Below are 23648 nucleotides of genomic sequence, written 5' to 3' on the forward strand. Positions count from 1 at the left end.
GGATCATTGCTCTGTGTTGCCAGGTAGATTTGATTTCTGATTTAAAAAAATCTCACCACTCAGCGTAAGACAGAGCTGCTTAACAAGCAGCAGCTCAGGCAAACAAAGGTGTGTCCGGAAGTAAAGAGGCTTGCTAATGCAGCAGCTAACGAATCCCCTTCATCCTACGGAGACGCCTCTTGTTCAGTGTTGCTGTTTGATATCAAGTGTGATGTTTTCAAAGCTCAGAAACAAAATTCACACGCTCGATTGTGTGACTTTTACACTTTATTGTTTAAAGTTGTTACAAAAAAAGTGTTTGCTGGAAACATTCGTTGCTTTCACCTTTACAAGCACATAAAGCCTCCGGAGAGGAAGACGAGGAAGAGGAAGAGCGGGACATCGTGACGGACACGTAACAGGGTGGAGGGACGCAGTGAAGCCCTTAGTGACAGACACACTTCATCCACACAGACGAGTGGAGGAGGAGGAGGATGGAGAGGAACCTTAGCTGTGTGTGTGTGTGTGTGTGTGTGTGTGTGTGTGTGTATGATTGACAGGTCATTGTATTTCTCCCTGAGGTGAGTTGTTGTCGGAGCTCTGATGTAAATTATCTAAGATGTGAAACAAACCAACTGAAAACTACACAAACAGTCATGAAGACATAAATTACAACACACACACCTAAATCAGAAGAATCACATTGGAAGTCTTTTTGTTCTGTTCCTACAGAATGAGTGTGTGTAAAGCAGCTGAACCACATTGGTGTGAACGTGTGTGTGTGTGTATACCTGCCGTCTCTGCACTGATACCCTCGACATTAACGATGAGCACACAAACACACAACACTGAGGAAACATTTGCAGCTCAGATTAAAGAGACGAGGCCTCGCGTTGTGTTTGTATGAATAAATCTTCAACGTCATCCGATGGGCGGAGCCTCCTGAAACAAGTGAGCAAGAAAAACTGAAACACCTTCAGCTGTCTGGCCCAACCGCAGTTACCTGCTGTGAGGATGAGCGGCTGCTGCAGCGAGTTCCACATCAGGATGCAACGTACCGAGGACTTCCATATTCATAATTAACAAAAACCACGCACTTCTGTTGAAAGCAGACGAGGACTGAATGTGTTTCATGTTTGTGTTGCACATGATAGTTCCAAACAGTCTTGAGAGTTTGTCCCTGAGAGAGAAACAAGCTCTTATCATCTTTAGTACTTCGGCTCGTATTCACGTCCAAACTCTGTGGATTTTGATCTTTTCATAGACGAACAAATCCTGAACTTTCCCAGGAAAAAAAAAAAGCAGACCATCATTTGAAACACGACATTCAACACCCGCTTAAACACCAACGTCATGTTTCCAGACGCTTTGATAGATTAATACTGATGAGAGTACTGTGACCACCAGCATCACGGACCACGCCATCATGGCCGCCGCCGCTGCGCCTGTCCGGGGTCTCGTTTCAGTACCGTGAGCTTCTGAGTTGTTCTGAGTCCGTTTCTGCTCAAATCTAAAAATTAAATCGTGTGTGTCTACGTGATGCTACATAGCGGCGGCTAATCTGTGATCAGATTCTCACACACACACACACACACACACGCGCGCGCTCATACTCAAACATTAAAGGGAGGGAGCAGCCAGTCAGGCGGACGCCTCAAAGACTCCCATGATGCTCCAGGTTGTTTCTGAAACTATTGCTCTGAATGTGAGAAGGCCTGATGAGAGAATCCAGCTGACACGCACAGGTGAGAGGAAGTGAAACGCCCGAGGACAGGATGCAGAAATACGTCAAACAGATCCGAGCGTGGGGGAAAGACCCCCCCCCCCCCCCCAGAACACACCTAGAACTTTATATCTGGTTAACAATATACTGTGATTTCAAATCAAAATGCTAAATAGTACTGACGTTTAGGCATATCTGACAGTTAAAGATGAAGCGACGCTTTGTGGGTCATAAATAAACATCTTTGTTTAAATTAGCTGATGTATATTGCGACAATAAACATGAATAAAACCACAGCTTTGCGCCGCGGCGTGTTAGTACTTTAGATAAATACTGTAGTTGACAGTTCTTTCTGAGGAACAATCACAAAACTTTAGCCAGCAGTGTTCTTTGTTTGGTTTCTGTGTCTCTGGTTTCACGTGAAAATATAGAAATCTTTGTCGTCATTCATGTAAAAGCAATACAAAGGTCACTTAAAAATGAGAGAGACAAAAAGTCCAGAAAAAAGTTCAGATTTCAACTGCAGAGGAAAGAGACACATCTGGGCTGGCAGATCAGGGTCCAAACAAAAAACTCCCCGCTCTGCTGCCCCCAAAGGACGCTGGGGGCCCCCCTCCCCTCGCTAGTCGAGGGGCCCCTGGAAGATGAGTCTGACGAAGCCCTGCTCGCCAGTCAGCTGCTGAGCACAGAAGGGACACGCGGCGTGGAAGGTGTGTGTACCGTGAGGCAGCGGGATCTGACTCCAGAAGGCCGCCGTCTTCTCAGAACAAACATGGCCACAGGGGTTGAAGGCATGAGTAGGCGGAGCTGCGTCCACATAGAAGCCTGACTCGCAGCCCAGCCACAGCGGCACGTAGGGCCCCTTTGCCCGGCACATGGGACACTCCCTGAGGCGGCCCTCGCGGCCTTCCCTCTCCTCGCGGTGGTTGCCCCAGTTGTGGTAGCCGTGCACGTGGCCACACTGGAGGTAGACCCAGGGCTGCTTCTCGTCCGGGGTGTCTTTGCGCCGCATCGAGGGGAAGGCCAGTGTGTTGAAGCCCACGGGACACTGAGGGCGAGCGGCGTTGATCTCCAGCCGCAGCGCCTCCAGGTGTTTGAGGGTGGGAGTGCGGGACAGACCCTCAGCTGTACGCCACAAGAGGGTCGCTCCACAGAGGTCGATGAGGGACCCGTCGACCAGCTCCTGGCTCTCCATCTCCACCTGAGGAGAGAGGATGACACATTAGGTTACCAGGCCGGAGAGGTCAAAGGTCAGAGGTCATCGATGTTATTTCAGCTCATCAAGAAAACAAACAGTCATGACAAACGAAACAAACAAAGGACTGGAGGCCAACTGGGACCATAAATGTCTGGCAACCTGTCAATGGTCCTGACCCACCAGGACTGGGCCAGCCACTGACACCAGTAGCATCTTCTAGACTTCTGACTGGTGGAGTTTCTGACCTAGAAACCACTCACCATGGCCGTCCAGGTGACTGCGGTGCCCTCAAACGTCTCCAAAAGCAGTGAAGCGACCAACTAATCAAGTAACAGCACTGCCCATGACGTCATGGCCCGAGACCACTGATGAACGCTCTTCTGCTTTTATAACTTACATAAAACCGATTCCAGCCTCTCAGACATGTGTGACCTCATGTCCCACCCAATGCATCCTGGGTAAGACTCCTGCACCCCCCCCCCCCCCAAAAAAAAATCATCTCGGTTTAGAGGTGAGGGTGTAGTACTCCTCTGACGGCGGTAGGTGGCACTGTTAGTTAGTCATTCCTATGTGTCCCTCAGCCAGATGTGTGTGTGAGAGAGAGAGAGAGAGAGAGAGAGAGAGAAGCATCAGCTGGATGGCGTGAGGACAGCTAAAGAACAGGAGAGAACATTGCAGGAACATTTGGTTTGTACAAAGATCGCTGGGAAATTCCAGCGTGCGCGATCAGCGTGACAACTAGTGGGAGGAGACTCAGAGACATAATCGACTATTTTTAACAGTGATGCATGGTGAAGGGGAGGGGCTGCGGTGAGATCACTGCCCTAATGTTGAGGTCACTTGAGTCTGGAGGCAAACACACACACACACACACACACAAACACACACACACACACACACACACACACGCACGCGCAAAAACGGCTGCAGGCAACTGGTGACAGTTCTAACCTTCAGTTATCTTGTGAAAGGTCACTGAGTCCATGTGACCCCAACCAGAGATCAGACCAGGAACAGACCCCCCCCCCACACCCCCCCCCCCCCCACACACACCCCACTAGCATTTTAATTAGTGCCGCACAGCAGAGTGGAAGTCAGAGCAATTACTGTGTTCATACTGTGATGTCATAAATGAATGAGTCTACTTGATGGTTCGTAGGTTAGGAAACACACAAAAGACTGGTTATCATGATTGTTAACACAAAAACGCAAATTTAAACTACAGCTTTTTTAGATTTAAACTTTGGTTGGTGAACAGAGTCATCAGTGCTACAGAGTGACGACCCTTGACCCCTCTGACACAGAGACTTCACGGAGAGGGTCCACACTCCCATGTGCCCCGGTAAAACCAGTGTGTCACCAACATGCAGCTGCCGGTCGTGAGTCCAGGCTGCTGCGGTGAAACCGATATGATGGTCGATAAGCAACCGCGGTCAGCGCCGATTCCATCCACGTCGGTATCAACACACGTGACTGGATGACTCTGAGGGGAATCATTGAGCAGCACGCCAGCTTAAATTCATCCCAGCAGCAGCGGCGGCGGCGGCTCAGACGCTGAGCATGCGTGTCAAGAGCGTGTGTCATCAGCGTGGAGGTCGATAAACCAGCACAGATTGATTGACAGCTTGGATTCACTAAACTACATCCACTTCTGCTGATTCAGACAGATCTTTGTTAGGCTATAAACCAGAACGACATCAACCTGGCATTAATGCGTCAAAAGGGCTCGCTAACTTGCGTTAATTAGTTATCTGCTCATTAACATATTTCAAACAGCGCCCCCGTGAGTAAATCACGTGTATGTAACCTGGTACAGTAAGTGTCCATTTACTGTCCTCCTACTGTACTTCAGACAGCAGGAGGACGAGCGGCTGTCTGTGTGACGGACACACAAACACGGTCCAGCATGAAGCCTCTGTTCTCACATTAACGCGAGGGAGTGACGCGCTCAAAGACGATTGTCTGAAGTGACGGTGTTTTATAGCCGAATGGACAGTGTTTTTCATCTCCAGCTCCAGAGAAACACGTCTATGAGTGACAGAGTGATTCTTTACACCTGCAGAGCGGCCAATAAACCAGCATCAACCTTCAGAATGCAGCTACACATCACAGCGTCACCTGGAACTACGGAGGACTCGCCAGCACTCTGGTCATTGAACACACCTGTGAGGAGGGACGAGCAGGAGGAGGAGAGGAAGACCGCTGGAGTCCAGACAGAGAAAATAAATCATACAGCTTCATAATACTTTAATGTTCAGGATACTTTATTTATTTACCATATTATCATTACACAAATATATGAACAATAAAATATTCTAATAATACTGACAATTGTTATTTTGTCATTTTAACTGAGTAGTTTCTCCTTCCTGATCCCCTGTTCAGGGCGGCGGGCGTACGTTCTCTAAGTGCTAAAACCAACACATAACAGCAGCCATGTGGGTCTTGTTCACGATGTGGCCTGAGTTTGATGGCGTGTGGTGTGACATCAGTCTGTGCCACGCTGTCGTGGGGGCGGAGTGCGCTGACTGGCTGCAAGCCTCTGACGTCAGCTGCAAGATCCCTTTACAAGGTCCTGGTTACACACGGCTTTGACTGCGGGACCTGTTGCCATGGTGACGGCATCCGGCTAACCTCCCGGTGGTGTTAAGCTGTGACTGACCTCCCCCTGCATGAGTGACAGCGTTGGTGCATGACAGTGACACAGTGCGAGTGGAGGCGTGGGAGTTCGGCTGGTCGGCTGCTTCAGCGCCTCCGCTGCTCCGCGGTCATTAGTGGTAGGGGTCTGGAAGCACCCGCCACTCCGTACGGCCGCATGGTTTTGATGGATTTGATCAACCGACAGCCACAGGGGCGGATAAACGAAGAGAAGCAGGCAGGAAAGAAGTAATGCAGCTGTAACAGAGCCATTCGTGGCAGTCTGCTTGTTTCGCTCCTCGCTGAAGTTGAGTAGCCAATCATCTTTGGCGAAGCAGCCGCGCCTCCATCGCCTCTCAACATCAGGATCCATCACACCTGATAAATAGTTTGTGGCCGCTCTGAAAGAGGAATTCTCTCCCAGTGTTCCCGGGATATTGCGGTCATGTGAGGTGACAGCGACCTCTGACCTCTAAAATCTAGTCAGTTGACTCTGGAGTGCCACCTGATGTTCGTGGCAAAGTTGAAGAAATCCAGTCCAGGTCTTCCTGAGACGTCACGGGACAAACGGATGAAAACAAAATGCAAAACTGCATTTACATTCCCCCAAATCACATTCAACACCACGCCACGGTTCTCACGGCTCCCCTCTGTGAAAACACCTGAGCTTCTCCTCCCCCTGCCCATGGAGCTTGTGGGTAATGGAGTCTCTGGGCTATAAACGCTTTACGTATCACAATGCGAGCATGGAAACATCGGTGTTTGCAGCCAAACACCATTCATGTTACTTAACTATTTAGGAACCTGTCGCTGGCAGAGAAACACGCGAGAGGAAGAGAGAGCTCATTAGCGGCTGAGTCCGTCGCTTTAAAGTCATCCGCTTAAAGAAATGTCCACGTCTAGGTTTGATTCTCACCATCTTTCCACGCTGCTGTGCTGAACGGGTTTCTCGCAAGGTGAAGACGTTGCCGCAGACAGAGATCTCCCTCCAGACGCCTGGCTTAGAGTCCTGGGTGAAGCCATTCCGCGGATGCATGACCAGCACGCCGTTGGTGGTCAGCCCGTCCATCTGTCCGTCAGACGTCTTCCACTTAGCAGCTTTCTCCTGAGGACGACCAAAACAAATCAGATGAGTTCCGAGGGTTTGTCACGTTCTGGCTGTCGGATGTTCTCATATTAGATTTGCTTTTGTTTTTATGAATGTCAGAGGTTGAAAGAGACAAGATTTTAATATGGAGTATGTGAGAGTGCAGGGTCGACGGACCTCTGCTCTCCCGACATCGATGAATCAGCAGCATAAATATGACAGTAATAGAAAACATGACTCGGGTGTTCTCCTTCCTATTACCAGAACACACCCTCTTATTTCCTCCTGCTTTCTACTTTCACATCTTTTGACTCTCTATCTCTCTCTCACTCGCCCACACAGATCCAGAGCAGAAACCCGGCTCACCCCAAGGAAGATGTTCTTGGAGGAGTCGAAGCCTGCTGCATAGATGCGTGCGGTGTAAGGCGGCGTGCGCTGGCACATGATGCGGCAGGCGAAGCGTGAGATGGTGCTCTGAACTGACTGGGTGTCGGCGTTACTCTGGCTGCCCGCCACCGTGTCCGTCACCACGAAGTCTATGGGACTCTCTGTCGACCGACCAATCTGTTGGGGAGAGAGAGAGTTAGAGAAAGAGATGAGGTCTAACAGCATTCAGGATTTAAAAGCGCTGCAATCTTGAATGCTGAAACTGATGTCCTTCCAGCGGTTCCCTGCACTTCTGTTGGATTGCACCATCATAAATCTGTCTGAAGCTTTCTGTATCTCTGCCCTCTTGGGCACCCTGGAAAACCTGGGGAAAAAATCAAGGTAGAAGTAGAGAGTCCTGGGCTACATTTAAGATACAATCAAGGACTGGCGCCTGATCAGGTGCACTGCAGCAGACAGCATTATTCCACACATCACACCACGGCCTCCTACCAGCAAAATCGGCCTTTAATCCATGACATGACTAATTATGACTTAAGAGCCTCAGAATTCCTGTTGTTTGGGCTGCTTGGCAACAACAAGCTAAACAGGAAATGGTTCGCACGGCTGACCTCGGAGTTTTCTGACACTGACAAGTTCTGAAATTGTGAGAAAAACAAGGGTGGCATGGCGTTCCCTTTCTTCAGCTTCGTCTCTCTCACTTTCACCCGCGACTCCTTTGCATCAATGCATTTTCTCTTGTGCGGTTTTACTTTCATTTCCTCTCCTGTTCTTAACCTCTACTCTCGCCCTCAAAGACTCACACAAATGCTGAACTGTATCTCCGGTGTCACAAACATTCTCTGAGAAGCTGTGTGACTTCAGGTTTTGTTTGCTGGCACACAAACCGCATAACCTGAGCGCTCGTTGGAGGAAACAAAACATTCAAAAACATCATTTGTGGACTTCAGATGGACTAATTCAATCAGAGAAATGAGGGACGGACTTGTAGTTTCATAAAGGCGCATTAACTTCTAATGTAATCTCTATAAACAGATAATGGCATATGAATAAGGAATCTGCAGGTTCTGTTTGTAGTCTGAGTTACATTAACAAATCACATCTGACATGTGCCATTATGCTAATTTAACCTTTCAGCTAATCCGCAACTTTTTTTAGTTGTGGGGCAATTCAGCTGTGGATGTGGTCAAGCGGCGGAGGAGCCGTTTGGCACAGACACCTGCAGGCATCTGAACCCAGGACCAGCGTATGAGTTCCACAGCCGCTCGTCTCAGTGACCGAGCCCCCGTCTCTGTTAGAGCCTTCGGTTGGTTCAACACAATGCAGACTAGCAGCCTACAACATGGTGGATGCAGGGCAGGAGGAACAGGAGGAGAACTGACGGAGTCAACATGTGACCCGGTAACAAACCAGCTGACAGAGCAAAAAGAAAGAAACAGACACACTTCGTACTTTCTATTTTGTTCAAGCTGAAAAAAAGAAACCTTGGACTGAACTTCTCTAAAACCTATAATAAACTGCAGGACGGAACAATGATGATTGACGCCTTGCTGCCCTTGACAGCCACTGTACCAGCCCCCCCAAAACCCCCGCCCCCACCAGAGCGTTAATACTATAATCAGGCAAGGTGACTTTAAAACACTTTTATATAAGATCTCAGGATAGTTGCTTCCCTGACATCACTTCCAGAATCTGACTTCAGAAATCTAGTCTTCTCTTTGCGCGACATCCTTTCTAGTGCAACATCAACTACCAACTTTTATGTCTGTTACCTAAGAATCAGCTCTACTTTCCTCACCTCGTCCTGTTTCATTCGGTTCTTTTGCAACCCCGTTAGGTTCTCAGAGGGAGAGACCCGTGTGGTTCATGGACTCGTTCTCCAACAGCAAATGTTACGCACAAGCCTGGTGCTATTAGTAAAGGCACAGACCATTCTGGAGGAAAAAAAGGATTTGATGGCATTTGACAGAAGTATGCCAACATTCCCCTCCCGCTATTATTCATTGTGCTAAGCTAACTAGCGGCCAACTGGTGTCTCACACACACACACACACACACACACACACACACACACACACACACACACAGAGTTCTTGTCTGGCTCTAGGAAGAATGGCAAATAAGTGTATTTCCCAAAAATGTGGTGGGTTCTTTCAGCAGTAAGTTAGGAGTTTATTTCAGGTTTTGGGAGGTTAGGAAACTTGTCTAATACACTTTTCCCATCTTGATTTAGGAACTGCATTTCCTAAATCAGGTGTCCAAACCAACTGTTGCCATGGATACCAAACCTTCAAGTTTGTTACCTGGAACATGTCTGTATTGCTGTCATGGGTGTACTCCACCACCACCGTCTGGGCTCGAGATAAAGTATACGAGATGCTGTGCTGGTCTTTGTTGCTTATGGCCTGGAGGGGGGAAAAAAAAAAAAAAGCCGATCAGAACAGAGAAGAAAAAGTAACGACTTTAAGGTGAAAAATGAGATTTGGAAAGAACCTGAAGATGCTTTCACACAAAAATCCTTTCACTGATGCTCACGGAGCACAACAGATGGACAAAGGGAGGGTGATGGGTTCTGTTCTAAAGCCGCTTTCTGGACTTAACAAAGCTTCAACATCTTTTCACTCAGTCAGGACCACCCACCGGACCTGGAGGGACAATCACTCTAACAGACTCTTTAAATTACCTAAATCCTAGCCCCTGAGTGTGTGCGCGCGTCTGTGTTAGAGAGGGAGAGAGAGTGAAGAAGTGTGTCCACAGAAAATGTATTAAGTGCAGATGTTAAATGAAAAAGCAAAGGTCCTCCCACACACACACACACACACACACACACACACACCTTGCAATCCCCTTGTTCATTTGAAAGATTTTGGAGGGTCTCCTTATAACTGATGATGGAAACACGCATGTGCTTCCCAGGTTGCTAGAAAACGCTCCGTTACTGACAACTGAACCATTCACATTTGTTTCTCCTATAAACACCGAGTGTGTTCCAGTTAAGAGCGGTGCAAGAGACATTGTTCAAATGCCCCTCAAACCTCGGAGGAGCGGCGTGCTGGAGGGGTCGTTTCCCTGTGAGTCTGATGGTTTGTGAACTGTGTGTATTTACTCTAATAACAAAAAAATTCACTCCCCAACAAAGAGCTGCAATTTCTATTTTCTAACTTGTGCATATGTATCATATCCAATAGGTTTTGAATTTTTTTTTTTACTGTATAAACTCTACAATGCTCAAACACAACATAGACAGTTAAGGAAAAGAAAAACAGCTGATGGGCAGGGTTTTGGTGACGATAGTTTGTGGTCCTTGAAATGACTAAATGATACCATATTGTGTGTCTTTGTGCATGCGTGCATGCGTGTGTGTGTGCGCGTGCGTGTGTGCGTGTCACCTTGGCTGCCTGTGGAGAGCAGGCGACGTGAACTGTGCTGGGTTTCACTCCGTTTGCCTTCGGTCTTTTACAAAGCGCAAACCGGCTTTTGCGTCTGCCTCGGTCCCCGTTGGGCAGAGAGCCATTGTACCTAAACACGTACACACGCGCGCACATGCACACACACACACACACACACGCACACACACGCACAGAGACACAAGCAAAACAATAGGGCATTATAGTCTGAGCAGCTGTATAATACACTGGAAAAACAGTCATTGTGGAAAATGCTTGAGGCATTTTGGTGCACTCCTTCCTTAACCCCTACCACCACTCTCTGTCTCACACACACACACACACACACACACACACACTCCAGCTGGTCAAGACCCGCAGGTGAAGGCTGGGAGCAGGCTGAGCGGTTTACTGGAGTCTGATCAGGAAGGTACAATGTTCTCCACTTTTATGATACATACACAAATGCCATCAAAGTGCGAGTTCCTTGATTTCGTTTCGTAATTCGTGACAGAAATTGAGTATTTGATAAGATTATATTCTTTTCTTACTAAAATAGCTCTTGCAACAGCTGCAGGTGGAAATAATGCGCATAAAAGCCGTCTTCCAACCGCCACTACACAACAAAAGAAGAGCGTGTTGCGACTACTGGTGTAACTTGTGGGTCTGTGAGCGGCTCAGGAAATAAAACTGAGAGTGGCGGTGGAATCATGGGGAGAACCGCAACAGGGCAAGGAAGCAGGGCTCCAAAAGGAAGTTAGCATTTCCTTGTCACTTACTTAAGGGGAGAGCACCCAAGGTTCCTGGAACGATGCTGCCCCCTGTTGGTCTGGAGTGCAGAATATGAGTAACTACCTGGTTCTTTCTTCTACCTCTTGTTCCTTTAGCCTGACCACAAGCTTGAACCTAAACTGAGACGAAACCCTTTTCTAAAAGCAACTCAAACTTACCCTCACTAAGAAAGTAGACTCACACAAATAGTAGCCTATACTTTTCATACATGCCTCTATACAAAAGCAGGTCATATCCCCGCAAACAACAAAGCCCTCAAACGTACGGCCAACAGGGCTGAGAAAACAAACACACACACAGAGAGACCATTTAGGCTGATGCATGGCTGAGGAGAGGAGAATAAACAGAGGCGTTCCCACTGACAGACCGGAGTCTCCAGCAAGACTCCCAACAACACCGCGATTGTGCTGTTGTGTGTGTGTGTGTGTGCGTGTGAGTGTTAATATCCTTCAGGAGGAAAACACTGAGAATACATTCATCATCTCCGCCTACATTTCTGTATGTGACTGGTATGTTTGTATGTATGCATTTGTGCGTGTGTGTGTGTGTGTGTGTGTTCACTTAGAAGCAATAAAAGGCTGAGTGTGTGAGGACTGACTTCATCCAGTGTGTTACCACGCCTTGGTACCTCTGGAGAAATTATCTGTATGTTATTCATAATTGAGATTATTGAGATAGGACAGCACAGCTGATCAAAAGTTGTTGTTTTTTTAATCACAGTAAGTCATGTGGCAGAATGTGTCATCATAAAATACTAATTGTGTGGTACGAGAAGTTTCCAGGTATGAATGTGTGCATCTCCCTCTGAGGTTATGTTCTTTACTACACCTGGGTTCTTGGTAGGCTGCGGCCGGTGCGCCACTTTTTTTTTTTTTTCTTTCACCAAAAATTTAACCTAAATCACAATATGGCGTACAGCCATTTTCAAATCGCACACGTTCATCTCTTTGTTCCCCCCTCAACTGTGCACCGCCGCTACTCCTCCAAAGTCAGTTTTTACTGAACCCAAAGAAATCATCACATTCAATCATCAATTAAATAAACGAATAGGAGATGTGAAAGAACATTCTTGCAAATCCAAAACTGACAAACCCACTTCATCTCCCGACCAACCGACTCTGCAGCCTCTAAGTGAGCTGGTTTTGTCCATAACCTTCAATCGACATCATTTCTGTGTTTCACAACTGGTGATGTCATTGAATAAGCCCCCTATTTGCATACACTGTCAAAACATAAATGGTGCCATGTTTAAAATGAATTCTTAAGCCCTCCAACGAATCAGAAAACACTGTCAACAACAAAAAAATCTAGTTCCACCATGTTTATCACAGTAAAATGAACTGAATAAAAAAAAAAAGGATTATAATAACGAACTACATAGGTGGAGATTCTACCTCTTTATGAACATATGAAGACATGTTATTGTTATCGCACGTATGGATACAAATAATTCTGTTCTTTTTCCTCCAACGATGCACCTTTTTTAGCCTTTGAGATACACAAATATGCTCATTCAGATGTCCCAGCCCTGGAGCGACTCAGCCCCAAAGTCAAAGCTGGCAGAGGGAGGCTGGTGGTTTTCCCACGTTTGGCTCGGCACATTTACATTTACAGAATAACATGATGAAGTGGAAGACAGAAGCCTGCGGCTGCAAGAAGAATGAACGCTCCAGCTATTGTGGTTTATTTTCAATCGATCTAAACAGGAAGATCAAAGAAAGGTCGCTCGGCCACATAGAGCGAGCTGAGCTGGCACGGAGAAGCGCTTTTCTTTCTTTCTCTCTTTTTGCAGTGGTCTAATGGAAAATATCACCAAACTGACCAGTTCTAAAAAAGCTCCTCTTGCTGACCGTGTAAACTCAGCTGTAATACACGCAGTCACATGGCACATGAGGATCGCTGCTTCTGAATGTTGCATCCAAGCAGCTTGAAAGTGTGTTGAAACTCTGTGGGAAACTTGTGAAGCACTTGTTGAAAGATCCAGAAGTTTGAGAAGATTTTCACAAGAGATAAACTTGTGACAAACCTTTCCACCGACTGGATTCGGCGACACTTTTAAAAATCGGAAGAAAGAGTTCCAGCCGCAGGCGAGCGCCCGCACAGAAATCAAGGGGTTCATTGTTTTCTACAAATGTGTTCATGTGTGATGTCGCATGCTTTGAAGGAGCCAACATGAAAAAGAGGAGAAAATGCATCAACTGTATACTTGGCCCTGCATTTCCACACACACGCAGCAGCACTAACTGTCCCGTACAGGACCCCAGGACAGCTGGAACCTGTCTCTGAGACACACGGATCCTTGAAGCGAACCCAGTCATATTACTGGGACAGGTTCTGAAGGAGCCTGCCTCCAGTTAAACGTCTCTGTCTGACCGGTGAGAGAACAGATCCAGTGGGATCAAACAACGCTGGGAGGGTTTATGAGTAACCATGGTGAGAGAACAGAGCCACAGCAACGTTTGGGAAGAGTAACCATGGCAAGTACGTAACCATGGTGAAGTTTAGCCCGTATCCGGAGAGAGGGCAGGGCAATCTGCTGAGGAAAGCTCAAAGCATTTCTGGCAGTTAAACCTCGGGTTCCCATGGGTGGTGTGCATGTGCGTACATGCATCCAAATATTACCAATAATGGCAGAAAGGCAAGAGTGTGTGTGTGTGTGTGTGTGTGTGTTTGTGTATTCATAAACGGGACAGGAAGAACCAGACGTAAGAGCAAGTTTACAATATTTGTGTGTGTGTGTGTGTGTGTGTGTATACTCTACTGTTCCCACAATTAGCAACAAGCTTGTATGTGTGAGTGTTCCCTCCAAACTCTCGTAAAGTAAAGCCCAGAGTGCAGCAACAAGCCACCATTTAAACCAATAAACCTATAAAAACATAAGCACAGGCTGTGTGGGTAATTGCAGGCTACGGCTGAGTCACTCAGCGCGTCTCTGTTTACATTTGTTAGCATTACAAGGTTATTAAACCGAAGGTAGAAGCTGCCACAGGTATAAAAATGTGTTTTTTCTTTGAAAATGCACAGTGCCTAAATTAGTCGATGGAAATATGACAGGACATCAAATATGTGTGTCGTATTTTCTCAGTTTACCATCGATCTTCGGTCTTTTATCTCATGTCAGAATCTAGACCAGAGATGCAAAAAGACCAAACCAAAATAAACATTGCTTGGTGGTTTTATGTTCCTCAAAATGTGACTTCCATAGCCACCTTGGCCTTTGCCCTACTATTTTCTTTTCCAGGTGATCCCTGAGTCCCAGTGGACATTTTGAAGAAATTCCCCTAAATGTTGAAGACACGTTGTTTTCTATACGTATGGATGGACGTCCATTCACACAGACGACAGCAGAATGCCTCTGGCCCCCAGCTTTGGCCAGCACGGAGGCATATAAACAACAAGAGTCGACAATTAGCCAGCTATTATACGTGGGATCTGACTCATGATATCAGTGGCGATGGTCATTTTTACCACAGGAAGGAGGCATCACTAGACTAACTGAATACTCTAAACTGACCATAGGTGTGGCTGTGAGTGTGAATGGTTGTCTGTCTCTATGTGTTGGCCCTGCCATGGACTGGCGACCCGTCCAGGGTGAACCCCGCCTCTCGCTCAAAGACTGCTGGGATAGGCTCCACCCCCGGTGACCCTTAACAGGATAAGTGGAAGAAAATGGATGGATGGATGGAAAAGGAGGCAATGCGATTCAGGATTGCACAAACAGCATGAGGCAGTAAATTCCAGCTCCAGCAATGTTACACTTGGCCATATTGTGTTGTTGCTCATGTTTCTGTTTGTTGTGCGGCCATAATCTTTAGGACATAGAAGATCCAGTGTTTCAAGGACCCCGCATGTGTGAAGATTCAACACATTAAAAATGCATGAGCTTACACACGAATGTGAGGCGCCTGTGCGATGCCGGTACAGACGAGAGAGGATGGATCTGGAGGGGTCACACACCCACATGCATGTCCACCCTACATGTACACAGAAGGCCCCCGGAGACGCTGCAGCATCCCTCAGTATCAGGCTGTCACCATCGCTGGGCCTCACAGATGTGGGATAGAGGTTAATGACGGGGTCAGACACAACACTGGACTGATAGGATTCACCATTTGCATTTATGAGCCTGTTTACATGACTCAGAAATAAATACAAACGCTTGTTTCAGCCCACTGGGAGTACCAGACGGGTGGAGTTTACAGCGGCTGAGCATGAACACAAACGGGACAAAGCTTCTATACTGACTTCCTAATAGTTTACTGCGATGGTCCAAACCATTTATCTCTGGCTTCCATTTCACTCATCAGTGGGACTCAGCGATGACAGCTTTGTTTAGAGAATTCTTGGCGTGAAACAAAATGACCCTTCTCCTCCACAACTCATCAGCTCCGACTGAGTGTGAGGACAGGAGAGGCATCCGTAAATCACACGTCCAGTTTCAATCACATTCTGCATGTGATTGAGTGCAATACATCTTCGACCTAGTTTGAGCTTTGGTTCTGCACTTGTTTCCAGTGATTTGGTTGGGACAGGCTGATGTTTGTTTGGATTTCTGTCATGGTAACCTTCTATTTTTTTTTTCCAGCAGCACCAATTAGGGCTTCAGTGTCTTGCACAAAGACACTTTGATATGGACTCCTGGGAAGTGGAGATCGAACCAGAAACCCTCCCTTCCTCCCTTTGCTTGACAGCGTGCAGTAACTGAACACTGGATAAATTTATGCTGTTCACCGTAATCGACAAGAGATCCTTCATGAGATATATATATATATATATATATATATATATATATATATATATATATATATATTTCAGAAATTACAGGCTCTTGAGTTCCTTAGGTTGTTCCACTGTTTGAGGATTCAAGTCCCTGTTAGAGGTTGGGGGGAGTAGAACATACTTCAAGTGCTAAGGCTTCCACTGAGGCCACACAAAACCTTTCCAGCACTATCATGCAGACTGAAGCTTTGACTAGCAGCTTTATTTCAGTACGATGTCTAACTGCTCGTGTCACGCAGCAGCAAATGCCTCTACTGACCTTTTAAAAATGGTGGCCTGACCTAGAATCAAAATGTAGCAGCGGAAAGAGCAGAGCAAAGCGGAAAACCAGGATTCTACCTTGTAAAGGCAGAGAACAGCGTTTACTGCTCATGGTTTTTCCACTAGGGAAAATTTCCACGGTCATCTCCCTGACAATACTGCTTCACACCAACAAACTATGAGTCAGCTGTGAAACCATCTGTGTGTATGTGTCTGAGATGTGAAAAATGTGTGTGTGTGTGTGTGTGTGTATATAAAACCACGCTGTACAAGAAGGAGTTTGAATGTAAGTGTATTTGTATGGAAGGAGACATTCCTCTGTGGAGTGGCCTGGGTCTGGGAGTGGAGTGGAACACCTCAGTGGGGAATAAACAGGAGACGGACAGATAAAGGAAGTCCCTTACAGACAGTTGTTATTGGAGAAAGTGTGTGTGTGTGTGTGTGTGTGCGCACGCGTGAGCTTTGTCTTGAAGAAGCAGGGTGTGGTGGAGGGTTTTTCCTACATGCTGAGTATGTGGACCTGATTCAAAACAAATCTCTGGGGAAGGCTAAAGGTCTTTCAGACGACGGTCCGCTGTCATCATCGATATCCCATCTTCTAACGTATCAAGCGTTGTTGTCAATCCCTTGTCTTCAAGAAATTCTGACATTCATTGCAAGACAAGCTGTAACAAGAGGAACTGCACTTTGACCTTTGACCGCCAGGAACTATTTAGTCTGTCCTTCAGCCCCAGGGAAAGTTTTGCACAAATTTGAGGAAATTCTCTCAAGGTGTTGCTAGGCGACTGTCTTACTGATATTGTGTTGACTTCTGACCACCAAAATCTTCTTGGTTCATCTTTGAGTTCCATTAGAGGTTTGTGCCAAATTTGAAGAGGAACTTCCCTCCAGAAGTTCCTGAGATTTTTGATAGAACAGACAGGCAACCCGAAAACACGCGCTGCTGCCATCGGCGCAGAGACGGAACAACCCGACGCGTCGATGAAGTAGAAGGGCAAAGGGTCACAAATGGAAAGGAAGCTGCATGGATTCAGACTCACAGACAAAGCAACGTGCAGGATTTCGTCTTGACCCTACAAACAGAAATGTAGTATTTTTCTATTGCTGTATTTGTTAGTTGTTGTATTGATTATATGGTTTCAAATCCTCACTCTGTTGTGGTGTATCATATCATATTGTGTCGAGGCGTGGCAAGGCTGACTCCTCCCACCTCCAGCGCCATCCAACACGCACGCATCATATCAGCCTCAGTGGGTGACATGTGCGTCTCTACTAATTGGGCACCTTAAGTATCACTTCTTCAATCATCAGGGAATGATTATCCCGGGGTCGGAGAATCAACATCGTACGTCATCAAGATTATCGATTCCTCTAATCAATGTGGCTTTTTCTCCCCCCCCAGAGGCTCCTTACAGGACAACAACGTGACGTTCAGTTGTTACAGGCAGACATGCATCCTTTTAACTACAGTCTTTCAACTCTTTTTTTTATGTGAATCATCCATTGCTTTTGTGGCTGCTGAGCTGGTTAGAAGACACCCGCAGACTAATTACCAATAAGGATCATTCTAAAATCCTCCCTGGACGTCCCCTCCTACCACAGCAAAAGCTGCTCCTCTCTTTGTCACCAGCATGCCTACTGCTGTTTTGACTACACTTTAAACTCCCAAGTTGATGATCGCGTGCCATTGTTGGCATTTGTGAACACATAAACAGTATAAAGTGTCAGCCTTGTGCTCTGACTGTGTGTATTCAGGGGAGCAAAAAATAACAGCAAAAAAAATAATGTCACAATTATGACTGGGAGGCTTTTTTTCCTTTTTTTTCTTTTAAATCCATGCTTCATCACGAGAAACCACACCAGAAGGTTCACATGGGTAGGATTCATTCTTAAATCGCAGCTGCACAAACGCAGTGAGCTCATGTGGTCCCAAACAAATGGAGAATGTTGGAAGCTGATAGGACTGAGCTAGAACAGCCACAAACTTTGATCCAAACATCCAACTTTTATCAGCTGTGACTCATAAATCTAGCGATGACCAATACTGTTGATTTCAGCCAACACACACACACACACACACACACACACACACACACACACACACACACACACACACACGTCCAAGTAAGACTTGATCCCTCAGAAACAACACATTTAACCACAGTCTGAAGGTTGAGCATCAAAATGTTACTTTAGGTCCGTTGGTTCATTTGTGGACGCACAACAACATTCAACTCTGGTCCAAAATCACCACAAAAAAAACAAACACGTGCAGGTGAAGTATTTTTCTCATTAGTCAGAAATCTCGATAAGAAGAGAGAGACTACTGTTGTGTCCAAACTTGTTCACATTCACTTCCTCCTCACTATTTAGTGAGCTTTATGTATAGAAAAACATATGAGCTCATCTGCAGAACGTTGAAACCCTTTCAGACTCTCCTGGAAGCAATTTGATGGAGCATCCTGAATAGCACTGGCTTGTTGGAGATGTTCTCTGGTTGCTGCTCCAGGGTTCTAAAGGAAGCGAGCCGAGGCCCTGTTTAGTGGCACTGTCCTGCGTCTGAGTGTGGATGTTGAGTTCATGTCGTGTGCTGGTCCCTAAACTCATACCTCCTCAGTTTTGCTCAAATTGCCTCTCCATCGTCAGTGATGAGGAGACATTTATCTCTACCAAAACGTACGAAGACATTTTCTACCAGGATAAATGAGCACATTTTTCAAACTAAAAACCAAATGGGAAAATTCCTCTTTAGACCCACTGTTATTATTTTTGGTGAAGTATTTGTACTTCACTCTTGTACTCTAAAGCCACCTTGGATGACTTGCAATTTGCTCAAACGAGCCATTTAAGCTGATCTTACTTGATCTGATGTGATGTAACCATGAGCGCGCTGCTGCTGCTTACCCCAGCACAATGAGCTCTCCGTACTTCACTGGCACTTTGGTGGAGGCGGTGGTGGAGATGTTTTCCTGCTCAGGGGAGTACATCGGGCACGGCTGATTGAAGTTTGAAGGAGGAGGGGAGGCTAGATGGGCAAGATCCAACAGGGTGAGGAGAGACAGGAAAGGGAAAAGAGAGGGGAGGGAGGTGCTGATCGAATGGAGCACGGAGGGAAAGGAGGAGAAGGAAGGGTAAGGGTCAGCTGAGCCTCAGCTCCACCCTCTCATGCTTCATGTGTCCGTCTCTCGCAGCGCCGCTTGTCCTGTAGAGTGACAAAGGAAGGATTAACACAGAGATTAGAGCGTTTACTCAAGTGGAAATTGTCAGGTTAAATAGAAACTTGACGTTTAGTTTTATGCGTGCTGGTGGTGCACGGAGCTTCTCGTGATAACTGTTTGACATCTGGACAAGACATCAGTCATTGTTGCTAACCCTGACATTGCCCACTCCACACACAACCGATGACTGGAAAGCACCGGTGATCTACGGGCTGCTGGTCATTTCGCTCCTTGCTTGCGAAATGTTACCGTTCCTGTACAGCGTCCACACATCCCAGTTTCTCATTTTCATGGAGTTTGTCGGGCGTAGACGGCCCAAGGTGTCCTGCTGGGTTCAGCCCTTGTACATCATAGTGTCTCTCCTGTTGTGAAGAGTGGCTGCAGTGTAGTGGGTGAATTTAGTCCGCTTCTTGTTTCTGTAATAGTAGAGGTTTTTACGGGCGAGGGTTATTAGCCCTCAGCCCCGCTCCGAACCTGGTGGGCCAGTGGGATCACACTTTGTCTGGTCTCTACCCTTCGACCTGTTCGGCTTGGGTGTCCCTTCAAGGAGTACTAGACTCCTGCCGACATAGCTCTAGGGGTCATGGAGACACACAAACCGCCCCACCACGATAAGGTGGTGATCCCGTCGGGACGGATGGACTCTAAACTTCAGCAAAAAAAGAAGAATGGATCATTTGTAAGCAGTACTTGGCTTTATATTCATTGCAACATAGCTTTAGCTTTAGCTGCGAGCGCTTCGGTGAGGTGCATTTAGTTCTCGCAGGCCGCAAACCCACAAATTTACTCTAATCGGGTTGCCCCGTTCACCACCTGGCAGCAGGAGCAGCTTCACCTCGCTCCTGACCCACTGTACTTCACTTTGCCTGGATTCATTTTGAAAGAACAGCAGCCAGTGGGAAACTACAACCCTCGGCTGCCATACCAATGCCACATCTTGATCACTCCGGGCCAGACCTGATTACAGTGCTGGTCCTACCACTTCAGCCAGACCTGGCAGGGACATCTGCAAAGTTGAACCCGGCACAAAAATAATGTGATGCACTAGCAGAAAAGCATTCCAAGTCCATGACTTTGTAATCTACAACACTTTTCATACTGTTTACCTAGCAATTAAAACAGATACAATAATTGTTACCGTGAAATTTCCACAATTACACAATCCAATTTCTCAACAGATGCGGCTAACATGGATGCCCCATTACGTTTTTCTACAGAACAAAGGAAAAGTGGAGTTGTTGACCAAGCGCTTGTTCAAACATGTCTCCTGGTCATCCAGTGAGTTAACAAATACATTTTCACCATAGTGTAAGCAATTGCTGACTGGTTGGTAGGTGGGTTGCATGGAGAGGGGTGGGACTGGCGATGGGAATAATTCTGCTCGTACAGTCAGCGGTAAATAGTGGCCTCAGAGGCTGAATCATTGACAAACAGCTTTCTAAATACACAAGAACAGATGAGACAATAAGAGGGGATGCTCCTCACGGCAAAAGCTCGTGAGGAAGAACTCAAACTGTCAACGTGAGCTTGACTTCGACTCATGACCTCCCTTCCATCCGCTTGGCTGAATATCAATGTACTAAAGCCAGGAACGAAAGGGGAAGAAAAAAAAAAAAAAAAAACATCAATACTTCCAGGCAGTGATCCTCAAATGAAGCAGAATATTTCTCCTACAATTCCCAGAGTGCCTTTCTGTTAAGAGAATGCAGAACCACATATGAGAAGGCACTGGGAGTTAAGTGTTTTGATGATGAGCAGGGATGGGAGAGCTCTGAACATCAGGCTCGTCAAGACTGAGTGGGAGTTCAGAAAGTTACCGTGCAACGTATATGTGCCCGACTAAAAATACACTATTTTATGTACTTGAAAGGGATCACATTAATTGATCGAACACAGTGTGTGTGTGAAGCGCAACTCTGCACAGTCTGACAAACACTGAAAAACTCCCTCAAACCCATTTTCATCTACTTGTTTTTATTTATTTGCACATAAAACACTTCATTGGAAATGCCAGACATCTTAGAACATCCTGAAATCTCACCAGTAGGTTTTACTTAATTTTATTTTATTTTTTTACATGTGGCTGAGGCTTATAAGTAAAAGCAAAATGCTACCAAAGTGACACGACTTTACCGAAAAACCCATGACGAATGTATACGAAGCAGACGTGTAGTCATTTGGACCAAGTCCCAAGTTACTATTCCTATTTTTTTGCTCGGGCCTGTCCAGTCAAGTCGAGACAAGTCAAGGTACAGTGGGTGGCGCCCCCCGCGTCAAAACCCCGCTAAAAAAACCCCAAATAAATCAATCAACGACCCTCCTGTTCAGCGGATGAACCAAATCCGTATTAACTGATATCAATGTCGCAATGATCTGATCCATAAAATGCGTTAAGCTCTGATCATACTATTTGTGTGTTTGAGAGTGTGTGTGTGTGTGTGAGAGAGAGTGTGTGTGTAAAACCACCTGGAACACAAAAAAGTCTGGAGCGGAAGGGTGTAGCGGTAATGAGCAATGACTAACGAGTGCTTCATGTTGGTAGTGAGCATATTGAGTGTTGTCATAGCAAGGAACATAACTGAGTCACCCAGTCATGACGCTGCCATTCCCAGCGCGCGCTCCCATTTGTCTTTAACCTCCAAGCCGGGTCTCAAGATACAATTTCTGTTGAGCTGCATGTCAATAACAAAAAAAAAAAAAAAGTCCACTACAAGTACAATAAAAAGTACATTAAATAATTTGGAGCGGTGAGAGGACGCTACGCAAATCAATACCTGAAACAACACAAACGCCATTGTGTTTGTTTTTCACTGTTTCACTGGCGCTCTGTTAATTATTTCATCATGGTGCCCTCTTCATCTGTTATGGTTTAAATGGACCCCGACTGGAAAATTAGCACTACCAGCTGTTTCTCTCGACTACAAATATTTGCATAACAGCAGCGGTTGGAAAGTCGCATTAAATCTGGTTATAATTTAGCCTTCATTTGGATGGAAACCCAGCAACAATAATGCTTTGATGATTTTCTGTGATCGGATCCAGGCTTGTGATCTAGCTTGCACGGTAAAGTGAGCACAGTGTCATGCTCAGCAGGAAAACACCACGGCGAAACACTCCCACTCCTCTGACCAACCAGTACCAACTGTTCAACGAAGCCCTGGCGGGAGGGCACACCGCCGACCTTTGAAGCAACATTTGCATAGTGGCCAAACCATGTAATTACAAGTACGGCACCTGTCATGTGATGCACCTCTGAACCACAGCAACACTTTAAAGCAGGATAAGCAGCTATGAAGTGGTGATAACTTATTTTGTCGAGCTTCACCAAATGGCTCGTTTATCCTAACTTGGTCAGTTTGATCTCATAACATTTTGAAAGTCAAGAACAGCTGTTAAAAACAACTGTTTTATGCCCATTAAACCAAAGAGAGGAATAAACAAGAGGATGGAAGGCCAGAAGCGCTTGTTCCATGCGAGCATGATCATGCAAACAAGTGTTTCCTTCATACCTGGAACTCAAGCATTTTATGCTTCACCGAGGCAACTTTCCAGGAATGTATTGACGCCACCTCAGTTAATGTCCTGTGGGGCACGCAAACATTTCACACGCAGAGGCAGGAAGTTTCAAGGCGTCCCCACTACCACAGACTAAGCTGAAGAATTGGGGCTGCACTGAATTATTGGCTCGACATCAGCGTCAGCCTATGTACGTCTCTCATTATTTCTTTGCGCTCTCCTGCGCTGGCTACCTGCGGCTGTGACTCTGGCAACGTGCCGTGCAAGTGTCCGGCACACGTGCCCTGAAAGCGTGTGGTTTGTTTTCAAATGACAGTGAGAGAAAAATGTTGCTGGTGAGGTCAAAGATCAGTGACGGTGACATTTCAAGTTTAAAAAAAAACAACTTTAATATGAGTTTTGTTTCTCGTCCAAATCGTGATCTTAAACGCTGGTATCGGCCCAGAATTTCTACATCAGAGCATCGCTATCAAGAGCTGGCCAGGTTTGTTAAACTACCAGTGACGGTTGTGTGTTTGGTCTTAGTTTTGTTCAGGAACAAAGTCTCTGAGTGCTCATGATCTGATGACAGACAGGCGTGCACACACACAGACGTCTCTGCAGCGGAGTCGACATCTCAAGGCGTCACACGTTCTGTTCCACAGCCTCATAACGGGAGACCTTCAAGTTCAGATCCAGATGTGTT

At 46.4% G+C, this 23648-nt stretch overlaps 2 protein-coding genes across 2 annotated transcripts in view; both read right to left on the reverse strand.

The window, feature by feature from the left end:
- Positions 1-255: 255 nt before the first annotated feature.
- peli1b (pellino E3 ubiquitin protein ligase 1b) lies at positions 256-19267 on the reverse strand. The gene is made up of 6 exons (XM_086180716.1): positions 19134-19267; positions 10401-10530; positions 9315-9416; positions 6991-7188; positions 6454-6642; positions 256-2903 (listed from the first exon to the last, which is right to left on the reverse strand). The coding sequence occupies exons 1-6, from the start codon at positions 19214-19216 to the stop codon at positions 2325-2327; spliced, it is 1281 nt and encodes a 426-aa protein (XP_086036842.1). The 5' UTR covers positions 19217-19267; the 3' UTR covers positions 256-2324.
- Positions 19268-19298: 31 nt separating this feature from the next.
- abch1 (ATP-binding cassette, sub-family H, member 1) overlaps positions 19299-23648 on the reverse strand; it is a 72326-nt gene continuing 67976 nt past the window's right edge. The window contains exon 22 of the transcript XR_015109490.1: positions 19299-19431. The gene's annotated coding sequence lies outside the window, so the exon portion shown is untranslated. The remainder of the gene's footprint in view (positions 19432-23648) is intronic.

This window comes from Aulostomus chinensis, chromosome 16, assembly GCF_037954235.1.
Source record: "Aulostomus chinensis isolate RoL2024-O1b breed Wild chromosome 16, RoL_Achi_v1.0, whole genome shotgun sequence".
Classification (NCBI taxonomy): Eukaryota; Metazoa; Chordata; class Actinopteri; order Syngnathiformes; family Aulostomidae; genus Aulostomus; species Aulostomus chinensis.

Coding starts and splice junctions, on each gene's coding strand:
- peli1b (XM_086180716.1), bottom strand. CDS start 19,216: ATGTACTCCCCTGAGCAGGAAAACATCTCCACCACCGCCTCCACCAAA. Junction 9,417..10,400: donor GCTCTCCACAGGCAGCCAAG/GTGACACGCACA, acceptor TCCCCCCTCCAG/GCCATAAGCAACAAAGACCA. Junction 2,904..6,453: donor CACAGCAGCGTGGAAAGATG/GTGAGAATCAAA, acceptor CTCTCTCCTCAG/GTGGAGATGGAGAGCCAGGA.